Source organism: Balaenoptera borealis (genome assembly GCF_965194805.1).
Source record: "Balaenoptera borealis genome assembly, chromosome: 1".
NCBI classification, from domain to species: domain Eukaryota; kingdom Metazoa; phylum Chordata; class Mammalia; order Artiodactyla; family Balaenopteridae; genus Balaenoptera; species Balaenoptera borealis.
The window spans coordinates 60824163-60842515 of NC_138860.1; the positions used below are offsets into that span (position 1 = coordinate 60824163).

The 18353-nt window shown below is 35.4% G+C and overlaps 1 protein-coding gene and 1 long non-coding RNA gene across 7 annotated transcripts in view; one reads left to right on the forward strand and one right to left on the reverse strand.

The window, feature by feature from the left end:
* The window catches only part of LOC309636198, a 937790-nt gene that overhangs the window by 43338 nt on the left and 876099 nt on the right, over positions 1 to 18353 (reverse strand). The gene's annotated exons all lie outside the window — the stretch shown is intronic.
* CCDC181 (coiled-coil domain containing 181) overlaps positions 11205 to 18353 on the forward strand; it is a 56048-nt gene continuing 48899 nt past the window's right edge. For 2 of the 6 annotated variants that reach the window (XR_014244430.1, XM_082391278.1), the window contains exons 1-2: positions 11429 to 11597; positions 17008 to 17127. Coding sequence is in view for 4 of the 6 variants with exons in the window: in XM_082391278.1 (XP_082247404.1) it covers positions 11577 to 11597; positions 17008 to 17127 (141 nt within the window). In the remaining 2 variants the exon portion in view is untranslated. The other 4 variants (XM_082391279.1, XM_082391280.1, XM_082391277.1 and 1 more) reach the window with 4 other exon arrangements.

The window sequence follows — 18353 nt, forward strand, 5'->3', positions numbered from 1 at the left end:
ATGTTTAACAGGTACAAATTTTCATTTGGGGAAGATGAAAAAGTTCTGTAGCTAGAGGCAGAAAGTAACCATTGTGAATATCTAAGCCTAGACATTCTTCATAACAAAGGCTTAATCTCCAGGGAAAAAGACTTTCCCAGAGCCTTATCTTATGTGAGGGAAGGGCATGTCCTCAACTCCAGTTCCCTCTAGCCTTTCTGTCTCACCTAAATAGATAGAGGGGGAAGCTAAGAAACACTTGAGAAGGTCACGGCCCAGGGACCAAGGCCCACTGAAAGAGTGAGATTTAATCATAAGATTATAGAATGATTCTCTTCTTCCATACTTTACCACCATACCAGTAGGGCTCCAGTAGAATAACAGTGAATTACAGCTGAAGGAGATGCAAGCTCTCTTTGAGGAGGAGTTCTTATGGAAGCCCCAAAAACTAGAGAGAGAAAAAGAAGGACACTAGAGAAATTTGAACCCTCTGGCACATGCAGCTATGGAAAACATTAAACACAGCCCAACTTCTAACCATATTAACATAAAATCTCACACTAAAGGCCTATCTGCTTCAGTCCCTATTATCTGATATATCATGTACAGATTTCAACAAAAAAATTTACAAGTCATGCTAAAAGCCAAGAAAAAACACAGTCTGAAAAGACAAAGAAAGCAACAGGACCAGGCCCAGCTTGACAGAGATATTAGAGTTATCAGATTGGGAATTTAACTATGGTCATTATGTTAAGGGCTCTAATGGAAAGTATAAGAAAACATGCATGAACAGATGGGTAATATAAGCAGAGATATGGAAACTCTAAGAAAGAATCAAAAGGAAATGCTATAAATCAAAAGCACTGTAACAGAACTGATGACTCCATAAAAGGCATACATCACTACTCTTGACACAGCAGAAGAACCAGTAAACTTGAAGATTGGTCAATGGAAACTTCCCAAAATTTAAGGCAAAGAGGAAAAAGAATGAAAAAAAGAATAGAATGCCTAAGAACTGTGGGACAATTATAGAAGATGTACCATACATGTAATTGGAACACCAGAAGGAGAAGGAACAAATGAAGCAGAAGAAATATGCAAAGTAATAGTAGCCGAATAACCTTCCAAAATTAATGAAAGACAGCAAACCACATATCCAGAAAGCTCAGAGAATACCAAGCAGGGTAAAAAACAAAACAAAACAAAACAAAAAACCAAAAAACACGAAGAAAAAAAAAACTACATTAAGGTATGTCATATTCAAATTGTAGAAAACCAAAGACAAAGTTAAAAATCTTGAAAAAGCCAGAGGCAGGAAAATCTTACCTATAGAGGAACACAGAATTATAGCAGATTCTTGTCAGAAACCATGCAAGCACAAAGAAAGCTGAGTGAAATATTTAAAATATTGAAGGAAAAAAATCATCAACCTAGAATTCTGTATTCAACAAAATTGTCCTTTTGTTCAGGATAAAGATTTTCTCAGAAAATTAAAAACTGAGAGAATTCAGCACAAGCAAGAAGTATTAAAATGTTCTATCCTGCAAGAAATATTAGAAGTTCTTCAGGGGGAAGGAAAATGACATATAGGTCAGAAACTTGGATCTACATAAAGAAAGAAAGAATGTTAGGAAAGGAATAAATAAAGGTAAAATAAATTTTTATTTAATCTTAATTTATTAAAAACTAAACCTTAAAATGTTTAAAGTAATAATAGAAGCAATGTATTGAGTGATTATATCATATGGATAAGTAAAATGAATGACAGCGATGTCACAAGGATCAGAGGAAGGAACTGGGAATACTTTTATAAGGTACCTGCACTACATATGAAGCAGTAGTGTTATTTGAAATTAATTTTAGATTAGTTAAAAATGTACTGTAAACTTGGCAGCCACCAAAAATTTTTTTGAGGAAGTATAATTGCTATCCTAAGAGAAGAGATAAAATAGGTAATATAAAATGCTCAACTAAAACCAGAGAAGGCAGAAAAAAAGGGGGGAGACATAAGAAAGAATAAATGCAATAAATAGAAATCAATTATAAACATGGAGGATATTAATCCAAGTATATCAATAATTGCTTTAAATGTAAATGGTGTAAATACAACAATTAAAGGAAAGAGACTGTCAGAGTGGATAAAAAATAAGACCTAACTTATTTATAAGAAACCCACTTTAAAGACACATGTATGAATAGATTAGAAGCAATGGGCTGGGGAAAGATATACCATGCTAACAATCATTAAAAGGAAGCTGAAGTAGCTATATTGATTCCAGACAAAACTGAATTCAGAACAAGGACAATTAGCAGATATAAAGAGGGTCATTACATAATGATAAAGAGTCCAATTTTCTAAGAAGACGTAACAATTCTTCGTGTGAATGCACTTAACAACAGAGCCTTGAAATACATGAATCAAAATCTGACAACTAAAAGGAAAAATAGAAAAATACACTATTATAGTTAAATTATTCAACACCCTCTGTTAGTAATTGATAGATCAAACAGGCAGAAAATCAGTAAGGATATGGTTGGCCTGAAAAGCACTATCAACCTGATCTAATTGACATTTATAGAATATTCCATCAAACAACAGCAGAATGCACATTTTTTCCAAAACTGAATAAACAATTTCCAAAATGGGCCACGTTCTTAGTTGTAAAACATACGTTTACAAACTTGAAAGTATAGAAATCATACAAATTATATTTTCTCACCACAATGAAATTAAACTAGAAATAAATAACAGAAAGATAACTGTAAAACCTCCAAATATTTGGAGTTAAAAGACACATGTCTAAATAACACCTGTCAAAAAGAAGTCTTGAGAGAAATTTAAAAATGTTTTGAACTAAAAGAAAATACTATTTATCAAAAGTTGTGGGAGGCAGCAAAAGCAATGTTTAGAGAGGTTTATAACATTAAAGACATATATTAGAAAAGAAGAAAGATCCAAAATCAGTAATATAAACTTCCACTTTAAGAAACTAAAGAAAAAAGGGCGATTTAAACCTAAGGCAAGCCGAAGAAGATAAATAATCTTTAAAAGGCAGAAAAAAATGAAATTGAAAACAAGAAATCAACAGAGAAAATTAATGAAACACAGTTGTTAAGATATCAATAAATCAATAAACCTCTTGCCAGGCTGAGAAGACACTAATCACCAATGTCAGAAATGAAAGAGGGGGGCTTCCCTGGTGGCGCAGTGGTTGAGAATCTGCCTGCCAATGCAGGGGACACGGGTTCCAGCCCTGGTCTGGGAAGATCCCACATGCCGCGGAGTGACTAGGTCGTGAGCCACAATTGCTGAGCCTGCGCGTCTGGAGCCTGTGCTCCGCAAACAAGAGAGGCCGCGATAGTGAGAGGCCCATGCACCATGATGAAGAGTGGCCCCCACTTGCCACAACTAGAGAAAACCCTCACATAGAAACGAAGTCCCAACACAGCCATAAATAAATAAATAAATAAATAAATAAAATTTAAAACAAAAGGAAATGAAAGAGGGATTATTACATGGACACTTAAGAATAATAAAGAAATAACATAAACAGCTCTAGGCCCATAAATTTGATAACTTAGATGAAATGAATGAACGAACTTGAAAAACACAATCTGAATAGGCCTATAGCTATTAAAGAAATTGTATCACTAATATCCTTCCAAAATAGAAAGCACTAGGCCTGGATGGTTTCACTGGTGAATTCTACCAAATATTTAAGGAAGAAATAATGCCGATTCTCCACAATCTCTTCCAGAAAACAGAAGCCGAGGGAACACTTCCTAACTCATTCTATGAGGCCAGCATTACCCTAACACCAAAAACAAACAGACTTTACAACAAAGAAAAACTACAGACTAAAATCTTTCATGAACATAGAAGCAAAAATCCTCAACAAAATATTAGCAAATTGAATCCAGCAGTGAAAAGAAGTATACACCACAAACAAGTGGGATTTATTCCAGGTGTGCAAGGTGGCTCAACATTAAAAAATCAATCAATGTAGTCCACCATATCGACAGGCTAAAGAGAAAAATAATGTGATCATATCAATTAATGTAGAAAAAGCATTTGACAAAATCCAAAAGCCATTCATGATAATAAAAAAAAAAAAAAACCCCAAAAAACTTACAGTAAACTAAGGATAGAGAGGAACTTCCTCAACTTGATAAAGAACATTTACAAAAAACCTACACCTAACATCATACTTAATGGTGAGAAATTGGGCATTTTCTCCCTAAAATCAAAAACAAGGCAAGAATGTCCACTCTTACCTAAAGGATGAGAAGGATTTAGAAGTGCAAATATCTGGGGAAGAGCATTCCCGGCAGAGGAAACAGCAAAGATGGAAAAGAGCTCGACGTACTTGAGGAACACAGAGGAGGTCAGGGTGCTTGGTGTATCATAAATGAGCAGCAAAGTGGTAGGAGGTGAGATTACAGGAGTAAGATGGGGCCCGATTATGCAGAATCTTGGAAGTAAGTTAAGGAATTTGAATTTTATTCTAATAGCATTGGAAGGTCAGAGAGGGGTATGATCTGATTTACATTTTTAGAAGAGTGTGGCTTGCTGACATGAACCTCTTGGTTGTGGCCATATACGTTCTAGGGAGGCATTCACTCTTTGCATGTAGATTCAGAAGACAAGATGAGTCCATTTTCAGTTAATGCATAGGTACTCTTGCATATCCAAGTTTTGTAATGAGCTTTAATGATATTGCCATCCCCAGAGAAGAGAGACAGCCATCATTGCTATTGGATTGTCACTTTAAGGCAGGAGACATTCACCAGGCATAGGTGAAGAGAAAAAGTTGGAAGAATTCAAAGTCAGTTTTTTTAAGTTTATGGTTTTGAAGTATAGCTTTAAAAAATTATTATTCTCAAGAAAATCGGAACAGCCTTAGGGAACTTGTCTATAACTTTGTTATAAAAATGCTACTGAAGGCCTTGTCCCTTTCATCGACTACTCCTACTAAAAACCCCACCAAAGAAATTATTTTAAAAATAAATGCCAGGACAACAGGTTTTTCTTGAGGAACACATGTGATTTCTTTTAAGAGCTAGAAAGTGTACTTTATTTCCATTTTTACACTAGCTGCTTAAAATTTGAAAACTCAGTTACAGAAACTGAACTGACTCTTAGTGTTAGCATACTGGCATTCGCTTCATCTATATCTACCATTCATTGTATCCAGGATGGTATTGCAAGCAGCTTCAAATCCCTTTGGGAACATGTTGAATATAAACTTAATCCCAGGCAAATTTTATGCCTAATTGTATATTACCTTCAGTAAACCAAAATGTACTTTGCCTTTCTATGGAGTGATGTTAATAGTAAAGAATATAAGTGGAACATGAAGGACTATAGAGATTATTAATTTAAAAGTATTTTTATGACAACAGAGTGACCTGAAGTGCATTTCCTCATGTTGATGAGTCAATTATTTGATCTCGCACAGACGATAAGCAGGGTCATTCTTATCACTAGTCATCAATACTATTTGTATACCTTAAATAGAGCCTTTGTAGTTTAGCTTTCATATTTAATTATTTTTTGCTTTTCACATTAAATATGTATGTCTATAAGTCAAGAAAGTGCAACTTCTGCTATAAAACTGCAAAGAGCTAGACCTATAGGACAGCTTAGCAAACGGCACTTAATGTTTAACCATATGGGTAGTTTCAAAGAGTAATTATTCAATCAGGCAATAAAACACTACTTATAAACAGAGGGTTTTCCTATCAATAATTTAAAAGGCAAATTATGTTTGTTGTTTTTCCTCAAAGGCTAACCTCTGATTCATTTTGCTTCTTTCCCTTTATAATTTATTTCTATAAAATCCTTCTCCCAGATTTCAGGATTTCTAATCACATACTGAGTAAGCTAGAGCCTCATAGCAGGAGATCCCTTGAAACTTCTGCCTTATGGGGGCTGGGCATACACTCAAAAGTGCTGAACACATGAAACAAGTGCTGAATAATTTTTTTGTGTTAAAGGGATGTACTTATTGCTGGCATACAAGCTGAAAAAGGGATTGTCCTGCTGCTAAGGGTCATATGCAAACTCAAGCTCTCCAGCCTTTACTGTGACACACTCATAATAGTGCACTACAGAAAGAATTTCTTGATTTTTTCAGCAGTTGCTATATTTTTATTATAGCTATATCCAGATATAAGATATATCTGATATGTAATATATATGTAATTGATAAATATTATTATACATCAAATCTGTGTATAACTACTATTAAAAGTATCAAATGTCACCTCAATAAGGCTTAACTTGACTAAATTATTTGAAATAGCAGCCCCATTACTACAACATAGCCCCACACTTCTGATCCTCTCTTCTTTGCTTTATGTTTTATATATCATTTCTCACCTTCTAACACACAATATGATTTACTTATTTAGTATGTTTATTATTTATTGTCTTTTCTCCCTACTAGAAGGTGAGCTCCATAAAGGCAGTGAATTTTTCACTTCCTAAAGAAAATATTCCCTACATTATAAAATAGCTTTTTGAATTTACAAAAGATCCAGATGTTAATGTATCGATTTCAAATACATGTATGTAAACATTATAAAGCCCTTGTGTTCTGTAAATAAATGAGCCTTAAAGGTGGAATGTATAGGTATAAAATTCAGAAAAATACATGCTTAAAATTTCACCTCTTCTTTTTCCCCTCCTTTCAAATGATAACATTCTAATTTCTGGGCTAGGAACTCAGAGATCTGAACTTATTAGAATAAAGTAAGGCAAAGGACTCTGAGACTTTTGCACCTTTTTTTTTGGCAATTGGGTTCTAGGTGTTTGAGATAGTTGGAACTCTGACTTCCAGGGAATATGATAGTTCATTGATATAGTCCAAGTATCTAGAACAGTGTCTGCCATTTAAGTGCTGAGTAATATTTGTTGAATGATTTAGAATATTGTGACTCTATGCAGAATCTGAATATCGTCTGTAAAGTGTATTACTTTGAACAGTTTTATAGAAGACATGTACAGTCATGTCTTCTTAATTCTTGGCATTTATTTAATCTCTTCCAGGTACTTAAGTTAAATAAATATTGGCTTTTCTAAATCAAAGCCTTCAAAGTGTTTTTTTTATTGAAAGAGAGTTGCTCAACTTTATGCTGCTCTCTTCCTCATTTTGTGTACTTATTTCTATACTATGTATAATGAACAATGACAGAAAACTGGGGGAGTTTTATCTCTTTCTTGGATCATTTTTTCAGAATGGACATTCGAAATTTATAGTTATAACTAGTATTAAATTAACCAGTGGAGAGGGAAAACACATGGCACTATTCATATACACAGTGATCGCGATTTGTAAAATCCCATAGTCTTTCATTTCTCTAAAGAAGACACACAGATGGCCAAGAGGCACATGAAAAGATGCTCAACATCATTAATTATTAGAGAAATGCAAATCAAAACTACAATGAGGTATCACCTCACACCAGTTAGAATGGGCATGATCAGAAAATCTACAAACAACAAATGCTGAAGAGGGTGTGGAGAACAGGGAACCCTCTTGCACTTTTGGTGGGAATGTCAATTGATACAGCCACTATGGAGAACAGTATGGAGGTTCCTTAAAAAACTAAAAATAGAACTACCATATGACCCAGCAATCCCACTACTGGGCATATACCCAGAGAAAACCATAATTCAAAAAGACACATGCACCTCCAGTGTTCACTGCAGCACTATTTACAATAGCCAGGTCATGGAAGCAACCTAAGTGTCCACTGACAGACGAATGGATAAAGAAGTTGTGGTACATATATACAATGGAATATTACTTAGCCATAAAAAGGAATGAAATTGGGTCATTTGTAGAGACGTGGATGGACCTAGAGACTATCACACAGAGTGAAGTAAGTCAGAAGGAAAAAAACAAATATCATATATTAACGCATATATGTGGAATCTAGAAAAATGGTACAGATGAACTGGTTTGCAAGTCAGAAATAGAGATGCAGATGTAGAGAACAAACGTATGGACACCAAGAGGGGGAGGGGCGGTGGGATGAACTGGGAGATTGGGATTGACATATATACACTACTATGTATAAAATAGATAACTAATGAGAACCTGCTGTATAGCACAGGGAACTCCACTTCACTGTACAGTAAAAACTAACACAACATTGTAAAAAAACTATACCCAAATAAAAAAAAATTAATTAATTGAAAAAAAAGAAGATGGGGACTTCCCTCGTGGCACAGCGGTTAAGAATCCACTGCCTGCCAATGCAGGGGACATGGGTTCTAAGTGCGGTCTGGGAATATCCTACATGCAGCAGAGCAGCTAAGCCCGTGCACCAAAACTATTGAGCCTGCGCTCTAGAGCACGTGAGCCACAACTACTGAAGCCTGCATGCGTAGAGCCTGTGCTCTGCAACAAGAGAAGCCACCGCAATGAGAAGCCCATGCACCACAACGAAGAGTAGTCCCTGCTCGCCACAACTAGAGAAAGCCTGCACGCAGCAATGAAGACCCATCGCAACCAAAAATAAATAAATTAATTAATTAATTAAAAATAGAAGATGTGGCACATATATACAATGGAATATTACTCAGCCATAAAAAGGAACAAAATTGGGTCATTTGTAGAGACGTGCACAGACCTAGAGACTGTCATACAGAGTGAAGTAAGTCAGAAAGAGAAAAACAAATATCATATATTAACACATATATGTGGAATCCAGAAAAATGGTACAGATGGACCAGTTTGCAAGGCAGAAATAGAGATGCAGATGTAGAGAACAAACATATGGACACCAAGGGGGGAAAGGGTGGGGGGTGGGATGAATTGGGTGATTGGGATTGACACATATACACTAATACATATAAAATAGATAACTAATGAGAATTGCTGTATACCACAGGGAACTCCACTTTGCTGTACAGTAGAAACTAACACAACATTGTAAAACAACTATACCCCAATTAAAAAAAAAAAATCCCAGTCTTTGATGAGTCATAAATTCCAAACACATTTCTGCTGCCTATTACTAAAACACAGTCATTTATTGATGTTTAACATTTTCTGACTTTGAAGGGCATTAAAGTCCATCTAAGTGAAAGGGCCTGGATAGCAGAAAACTTTTCTTTTTGTACCTGCATTTACCTAAATCATCCTGTTTTTATATTTCCTTAATTCTCCTTCCTTGTGCAGTCATTGGTAGTCCAAAGGGCTCACACTAGAGAGAAGAGAAAAGAGGACTTTATTTTTCCAGCTTCACTGAGGTATAATTAACAAATAAAAATTGTATATAGTTAGGTTATATGACATGATTTTTAAGGCGTACAATATGATGACTTTATATATATAAATATTTTATATGTAAATATTATATATTATTAAATATTATACTATATATAATATTTATAAGTATAAATGATTACAACAATCAAGTTAATTAACACATGCATTACCTCCCATAGTTACTTTTCTTTTTTTGGTGATAACACTTAGGATCTATTCTCTAAGCATGGGTCCGGTTGACCAGTTCAGTAACATTTTCAAGGTTCATCCATGTTGTAGTATTGAATATTTATCAGTACTTCATTCCTTTTTACAGCTGAAATATTCCATTGAATGGATATACTACATTTTATGTATCCATTCATTATTTTTTGGCCATTTGGGTTGTTTCTGCTTTTTGGATATTATGAACAATGGTGCTATATTCCATTAATATTTGCAAAAATACTTAAAATATTTAGGAGGGTCAGTGGAAAAAATATTCAACTAGGAGTTCAGAAACGTAAGGTCAACTTTAGCTTTGTAGTAATTCCATGTTCACTAAAGGAGATTTGACTAAAATTCCTTTGACCTTCAACACTTGATAATTTTATATTTTTTGTCTCTTTCAAGTGTTTGGCCTAAGACCAAAGTCCTGCAGCAGAAGAAACATTAGGTCATTACAACTATACATTCTACACTGTAGCTAGGAAGTGCACTCAATATTGTAATTAATCTTAACCTTAAATCTTTTCTATGTTTTTTAACTTAGTCTACTGTACAGTTTGGAGAATACTTAAAAATTCAGTTTTATATTGCTCCTCTTTGGAGAAAAGGTGCTCCCCATTTTACCAAATGATAGAAATCCTAATAATAAACAAAAATAATATGAATGGAATGTGCTGAGGAAATATTTTCATATCTCCCTGCTTTATGTCTGGTAGGGAATGGACAGTTCCTAAAATCTTGTCATTTGTCACCACAGCCCCAAAATCACCTTGCTCCCCCTTCATACATAAAGATGACCTTTAAAGAGGATTTGAGAAAATTCTAGATGACCATTTTGACATGCTTGAAAGCTGGAGCAAACATCCTATTTCCTTTGACCATTCTCTTGGGCAATAAAAGTTTATATTTTATTTTACTCTATGTTTTTATTGAAATATAGTTGATTTACAATGCTGTGCCAATCTCTGCTGTACAGCAACGTGACTCAGTTATACACATATAGACATGCTTTTTCATATTCTTTTCCATTATGGTTTATCACAGGAGATTGAATATAGTTCCCTGTGCTATACAGTAGGACCTTGCTGTTTATCCATCCTATATATAATAGGTTACATCTGCTAATCCCAAACTCCCAGTCCTTTCCTCTCCCACCCCCTCGCCCTTGGCAACCACAAGTCTGTTGTCCACGTCTGTGAGTCTGTTTCTGTTTCATAGTAGGTTCATTTGTGCCATATTTCAGATTCCACATGCAAGTGATATCACATAGTATTTGTCTTCCTCTTTCTGACTTAACTTCACTTAGTATGATAACTTCTAGCTGCAAAAGTTTGGTTTTGATTAGGGGGGATGGGGGTGGGATGGGGAATCTTCCGGTCACTAATTAGCAATGTGCTTATCTACGAATGAAAGCTGAAACTACTTTTGGAAGTTAATGGTGAAGAAAACAACTTACGGCAATATACCTCTAGAATTCATTCTAATAAAGTCCGTATCCGGCAAGAGACACACGTTGGAAAACTCAACCCAGAGAGTAAACTTTCCCCAGTTCTTACTAACGCTCGTGAAACTTGCGGGTGATGCTTGGATTTCTTGGTCGTTTCCCCAGAAACCGCAGCCAGAGAGGTCGTCTGCCGCATCAGGAAGAGCGCCTGGAGAGGTAGGTATTCTTAGGCTATCGTCTGCGTCTGCGCTGGTCTCCTGCGCCCTTGCAGCGAAAGAGGCCCGGATGGAAGACGCGGAGACGCGCCGTTGCCATGGCAGCCGGGTCCTGGCTGCTGCAGCGCAGGTTCTGGGGTCTCACTCGCTTCACTGTCAGAGCTTAGAAAAAGGAGGAAAGGAGAACTCCCCTGGCCGACTTTGTGACCCCAGCCGCTGCGTCTTACACAGGCAGGAGGGGATATAAAGGGAGCGAAGGGAAGGATGATGCGGAGATATTTACGGTGGGAGAGAGGGTAAAGGGGTAAACGTCTGGGACAGCTGGGAGGAAAGGTGGGTAGAGAAGCGAGTGAGGAGACTTCGTGCTGGCGCCTCATCCTTCTGAGTCCGGGGTCCACGGAGCTTGGCGCTGGCGGGGAAGCCTGGCAATTCCGCCTTACTTCGCTCTGTATGAGGGAAACCCCTCGCAGGGTAGCTTCCTTTCTAATTTTTGTCATGTTCTTTCGCCTCTAAAAGTTCTCATCCCTGGGAGAAAAAAGTCACTCCTGAAATGTTAGCTTCCATAAAGAGGCTAAGGTATTGTTAGTCGGTGGTACCTTGGGACCCTGGCTAGAAATTAAAATTACCACCGATGTTTGTAAAATATTGTTTATCGTCATACTGTGTGACAGATTATGATTTAAAAATATTTTTACTGATGGGATCACAGTCTGGGTAGGATGCCGCAGTAAGAATGGGCCAGATGGTTTCATGATGTGATTATTGGTTAGCTTTTGCTTAAGTACTTATTTTATATTAAAAGGCGTTTTGTTTGACGTTCTTCCCGTTTTCTTAGATTTTAAACAAGCTTAAAATAGTATGACTGGAGTCAATGATTTAGATTAAATTATTTTTGAGTGTTTTGAATCCTGAAAGAAAGTTATCAAAATTGTGTGTATATATGGACTTAGTTTAGACTCACACTAAAAAATCTGCAGTCACATAACCACATGGGATTTAGCAGACACATAAGAGGAAGGAATTAATTTCTGTCTCTTGCTGCAGTTCCTTATTAAGAGGGTGGTTCTGGCCTAAGCCACCTACATAGGTTTTTACTGATGATACACATTGAATGTGTGAAACTCACAAGGAATATGTGTTAGGTGATTCAGTTTGTGTAAGATGTATTTCTGTTCCAGAATGTAGACTGTGTACCATATGGCCAGTACCCTGGGGATGAAGATTAAAAAACCTGAAGGGGATTGAATATCCTGTGACGCATTTGAAAAAGGCTTAAGGGACTTCGTTACAAGAGTTTATGATTTATGTTCTTTGTTTACTTGGGAACTATCCATGAATTTTTTGAAGTTACAGGAGAAGAATGGCACTTGTTATTTGATGAACTTCATTTACTTCCTTGAGTCACTTCAACTATGGCTTTTTTTTTCTTTTTAATTATAGCATAATAGTTTGATTTAATAATACCTAATATGTTTAGTTTGTAATTATTTTATTTTTATTTATTTTGCTGATTCTATGTTTTAGTTTTAAATTTGAGTTTTCACATGGGTGAGATACTTTGTGAATAGTAAAGCGTATCTACTGGAGTCTTCAGGCAACCATTTATTTACAGGTCAGAACGATGTTTTTATGAAATTAAGGGAAAGCACTGATGAGTTCCGTAGAAGTCTTACTCTAACAATTAGTTATGTAACTTAAACATCTTAAAATAATCAATTTCAAGATTCCTGATCTGAAAATAAAGCTGATTATCCTAAGGCATATGTGACTGTGAAAAATAGTATTATTTATATAAGTGTTTTGGATCACAGTGAGTTTTAGTCTATTCTACATCATTCTTGGCACCCTTACTTTTTTAAAAAAATTTAAAAATTTATTTATTTTATTTATTTATTTTTGGCTGCATTGGGTCTTCATTGCTGCACGTGGGCTTTCTCTAGTTGAGCCGAGCGGGGGCTACTCTTCCTTGCAGTGCGTGGGCTTCTCATTGTCATGGCTTTTCTTGTTGCGGAGCACGGGCTGTAGGCACGTGGGCTTCAGTAGTTGTGGCACATGGGCTCAGTAGTTGTGGCTCGCAGGCTCTAGAGCACAGGCTCAGTAGTTGTGGTGCACGGGCTTAGCTGCTCCATGGCATGTGGGATCTTCCCGGACCAGGGCTTGAACCCGTGTCCCCTGCATTGGCAGGCGGATTCTTAACCACTACACCACCAGGGAAACCCCGACACACTTACTTTTAATTGGTAGGTAAGTAGACAAAACAGTTCACGTGATTTAGCCTGTTTTGCAGCTTAGGCAGTGGTAAATAAACTCACTCTGAAACATTGATTTGTTTTCTTCAGGTCACTTCAAAATATTCCTCTCAACCTCTGATTTCCAAATTATTGAGGCATTACTTTGAGTCCTTTAAGAAAGTCCATTTCCTATTTTTAGCTTAAAAGAAGTATCTAGAAGGATACAGTCCAACTAATACATTAGAAATAGTTATAATTATCCAGTTGAATAATTGAGTTGAATAATTAACACTCAGTGTGCCTAAAACTAACTTGTCTTGAGAGGGAAGGGGAAGTAATATTAAGAATTCTGCAGAGGAAAGGTGGTGACATTTAAATGAAATAGACTTTAGAATTTAAGTCTTGAACTCAGTTATTCAGACACTGATAATTTATTTTAGAGTAAGCATTATCATGGTACTATGCATTTGTTTTTACATTCTCTTGCATTTCATAAGTCGGCAGTTATTTGCTAATTTGCGTCTTATAGTAAAAGTTAAAATAAACCTTAAGGGTCATCTAGCTCAATCGTTTGTCTAAAGTTTCAGTCTCCTTTGAAACAGTCACGCTGCGATTATCTTCCGAGCTCTGTATAAACATTTGATCAACAGGGAACACAGCTCACTTCACTTCAGGGCAAGTTTGAAAATGTAAATTCTGTCTTACATTGTGGCAAAATTTGCCCCTGAGTTTCTAGTCCTTGGTACTAGTCTTACTGTTTGAAATAATGCAAGTCCAACCCTCCTTTACATGGTGACCATTTTAATATTGTAAAGCAGTTGTCATGACTCTCCTTTAGGAGATTTCTCTTCTGTGGGCTAACATTCTGAGGGTTTTCAAGTATTCCTCAGAATACTGGCTTTAAGGCATTTTATTCTCATAACCCGCCTTCTTCCCTTCTCCTTGTCTTTTATTTCCCTGTCTCCTGGTTTACCAACCTCTGAATGTGTTCCAGCTTGTCTTTTGTTCTCTAAACTGTAACAAACTGCATACAGAGCTTCCTATGTTATCTGTACCTCAGCCAGGTCTCAGCCTTGGAGCCCATTTATGTTTTTGTCCTCATCATTTTTTTTTTCTAATTGATGTATACTTGATTTACAATGTTGTGTTAGCTTCTGGTGTACAGCAAAGTGATTCATATATTCTTTATCATATTCTTTTCCATTATGGTTTATCACAGGATATTGAATATAGTTCCCTGTGCTATACAGTAGGACCTTGTTGCTTAACAGTAAGACCTTGTTGTTTATCTGTTTTATATATAGTAGTTTGTATATGCTAATCCCAAACTCCTGATTTATCCCTCCCCTACCCCCTTTCCCCTTTGGTAACCAAAAGTTTGTTTTCTATGTCTGTGAGTCTGTTTCTGTTTCATAAATAAGTTCATTTGTGTCATATTTTAGGTTCCACATACAAGTGATCTCATATGGTACTTGTCTTCCTCCTTCTGACTTACTTCATTTAGTATGATAATCTCTAGGTCCATTCATGTTGCTGCAAATGGCATTATTTCATTCTTTTTTATGGCTGAGTAATATTCCATTGTTTATATATACACACCACATCTTCTTTATCCATTCATCTGTTGATAGACATTTAGGTTACTTCCATGTTTTGGCTATTGTAAATAGTGCTGCTGTGAACATTGGGGTACATGTATCTATTTGAATTATCTCATCCTTTTAACTCATTTTGAACCTACTGTGCACTAAAACCTATCAAAAGGTTTTTCACACATAGTGTTATCTCTTCTCTTAGCTAGTGCTTGTACAGCTAGTGGAAAGATGGTCTCCCACATGCTTTCATTATCATTTGGTGGTGAACAGTAGAAGGAAAAAAATGTAAATCTTGCTTTAGTAAAATTGGCACCAGGTTAGGTAGTCTGGTCAAACATTTGGGGAGAATAAAGTGAAGCTAATGGCCACAACAGAGTTTGATGTTTTATGTTTATCAAATCAAACATAATTTCTCTCATTTTGTATCTTAAAAAATGTACCTAGATTTCATGTGTTCTTGACATCTGTACTTTCTACTTCCAGAAAAGGTTTTAGGCAACTTATTCTTGGTGTAGGAGCAAGAGAAGGCAGGTATAGAAACAAGGTCCCAGGTGTTTGGGGCCCTGAAGATCATATTTCTACAGTTCTTTTGAAACTGGACCTAAAATTCTAAGTATATTTATAGAGCATTTCTCTTTTTGTTTAAGTCAATAGTGGAACGTATGCAGATTATTGCTGTATATTTCTACCTTTGGCTATTTCATGACAATTAGTTCTACATAAACAACTTTCCCTCAACCATTTTCTTTTTGAAAAGAAAATATGACATCAAACTGATGCCTTCTCATTTCTTCTAGACCTTTCTCCAGGAGCACATTTATGTTCAGGCCACACTGGAAAATTCCATGCACTTCCGTGTTAATTCTTTCTCATGCTGTTCTCTTGTCTGGGATAGATGATGAACTCTCGTACTCATTATTCAAAACCCATCTCATTTTTCCTTGATATTTCCAATTTTAAACTGAGTTAGTTGCTTTTTTATTCTTCTTTCCACAGTCCTTTATAATATACCCTTTTTCCACTTACCTACATTTTCAATTTATGTTTTTCATCTACATTTTAAATTTATGTATTTTGTTTATGTTTGTCTTCTGTGTCAGGGCTCAAGAGCATATTTTATAATTTTTATAGGAATATTGTAGGTGTTCAACAAATATTTGTCAAAATTGCAGTACATATTCACACATATATATAGTATGCTCACACACATAAAGGCACGTTATAGGTAAAGATTGAAATGCTTCCTCCATTTGAAAAATTATGGACCAAAAAATTAGGACTTGGAACTGACCTCAATTTACAGATAACTTTAGTTTTTTTCATAAAAATGGCTGAATGGTATTTTCATAAAAAGTTTTACACCATTTTCACAAACATTTATTAACTGTCATCTGACATTGTTTTTTCTTGTCACTGCCTTCCAGATAGTACTAGGCATCACAGTTTGTTTTTTTATGAAAAAGATATATTTTATTTTGAATTGACAACAGTTTGACTTCTCTGGAAATTAGTATTTACTATAACTGAGAGTCAGTTGTTACATAGTTAAAAAAAAACTCTCAGATCACAAATTATAATTTTGCTATATAAATTACCAGATGGATTGAGAAACTGAGGATCAGAATTAATTTAATTGTTTTTATTTGACTATGAGAAAATGTGAACGAGTGAGACTAAAAAGCTGATTCATCAGCTCTTACTTGGACAAGGAGTTTTAATGATTGGTAGGGATGTGGAAAATCCTTCTCTAAGCCTCAGATAGTTTTCTTATCCATCTTTTTCAGTCTCCTTGTAAATAGGGTGTCAGGAATTGCGGAGAGGTGGAATGGTTGTTAGGAATGGTACACCTAGAAAATGTCTGGCCTTTTAAGTCTCTCTTTTAGGGTATACTGATACGTTTATTCTGAACATTCCATAATTTGTGTTTCTATGTTTAATTAGCTTACCTTTAACGTTAAAGGTAAGCTAATTAAGCATACTCCGTACTACCGCTAAAGTGGACATGACGTACACCTTATCTCTTTTAATCTTATAGCATTCTCCTTTAACACACAGAAAATGGATGAAAATAAAGAAACTGATTCAAAAGATAGTGGAGAATATGAAGATGACTTTGAAAAGGACCTGGAATGGTTGATTAATGAAAAAGAAAAAAGTGGTGCCAGCATAATAGAGGTATATATAAATTGTCAACAGAGTTCATAGTAATTATATTAACAAAGTGTTTTGTAGTTCTTGAGGAGTTTCACATATATTATTTCATCTAAACCTCACAAAATTCCTTTGATATACATAGAACAAGTGTCATTATCCCCATCTTAGAGATGAGAAAATTGAGGCATGGAGAGTTTAAACGTCCTAAGGCATAGGACTAATTAGTGAGAGAACAGCGATTAAGTTAGCACTTAATAAAGCCAAAATTATAATTAAAAAATTAAAATTATAATTTACATAATATAAATAATTTATTGCACCAAAAGTAAAAAACAAATAGTTAATTTCTACTTTATATGAACCTGGGTAAAATCATGGGGTTATTCTTTTAATATACATGAAAAATAAAGCAAATCCTCAAAAACATGGTCTTTCAGCTAATATTGGAAACCTTAAGAGTGAATTTTAGGGGAATGAATATACAGAAAAAAGTAAAAGGTCAAAGACTGAGCCATAGGAATATTTGTAGGAAAAAGTGGATCCATTAAACATGATTCTGTACTATTTATCAGACATGTAGAAGGGAAGCCCAGGAAAATGAACCAGTTCCTGGTTCACAGAAGGTTCCTTCTTTCTCTCTTTACATATATACAGTGTGTATGTGTATCCATATATAATATATATGTGTGTATATATATGCAAATGTATTGACACTAATTATATTACATATGTGTATTACAGTAGATAATATGTAATTATTATGCATAATATAATTATTGTCAATAAATAGGGAAGTAATAAAGAAAAGGACCAAGATGGGGATAAGAAAAGGTGACTTTAGAGGGACATTGATCAGAGTAGTTACAGCAGAAACCAGATTTAAGAGAGTTAAGGAAAAGAATATGAGGAAATGAAGACAGCAGGTTTTACATCACAACTGTCTCTTAGTTCCTTCTTGCTTTCTTATGCAATGGAGAAGACAGATAGGTTAGATGATATTTGGAAATGGCAACAGAGTAAAAAGTGAAGACTTTTCTAAGATGACTTTTACATGGGAGTTTTATGCATCTTTAACAAAAAAATAATCAGAATGAGTAGAGGTAGAGATACCCAGAGCAATAATGCTGAACCAAGGTCTCATGACTGGAAGAGTGTGAGAGCCACAGCACAGGGTAATAGAATTAGAGAAGTGATAATGATAATTCATTGTTTTATTTCTTTCTTCTTCATTCAACAAAAAGTAATGA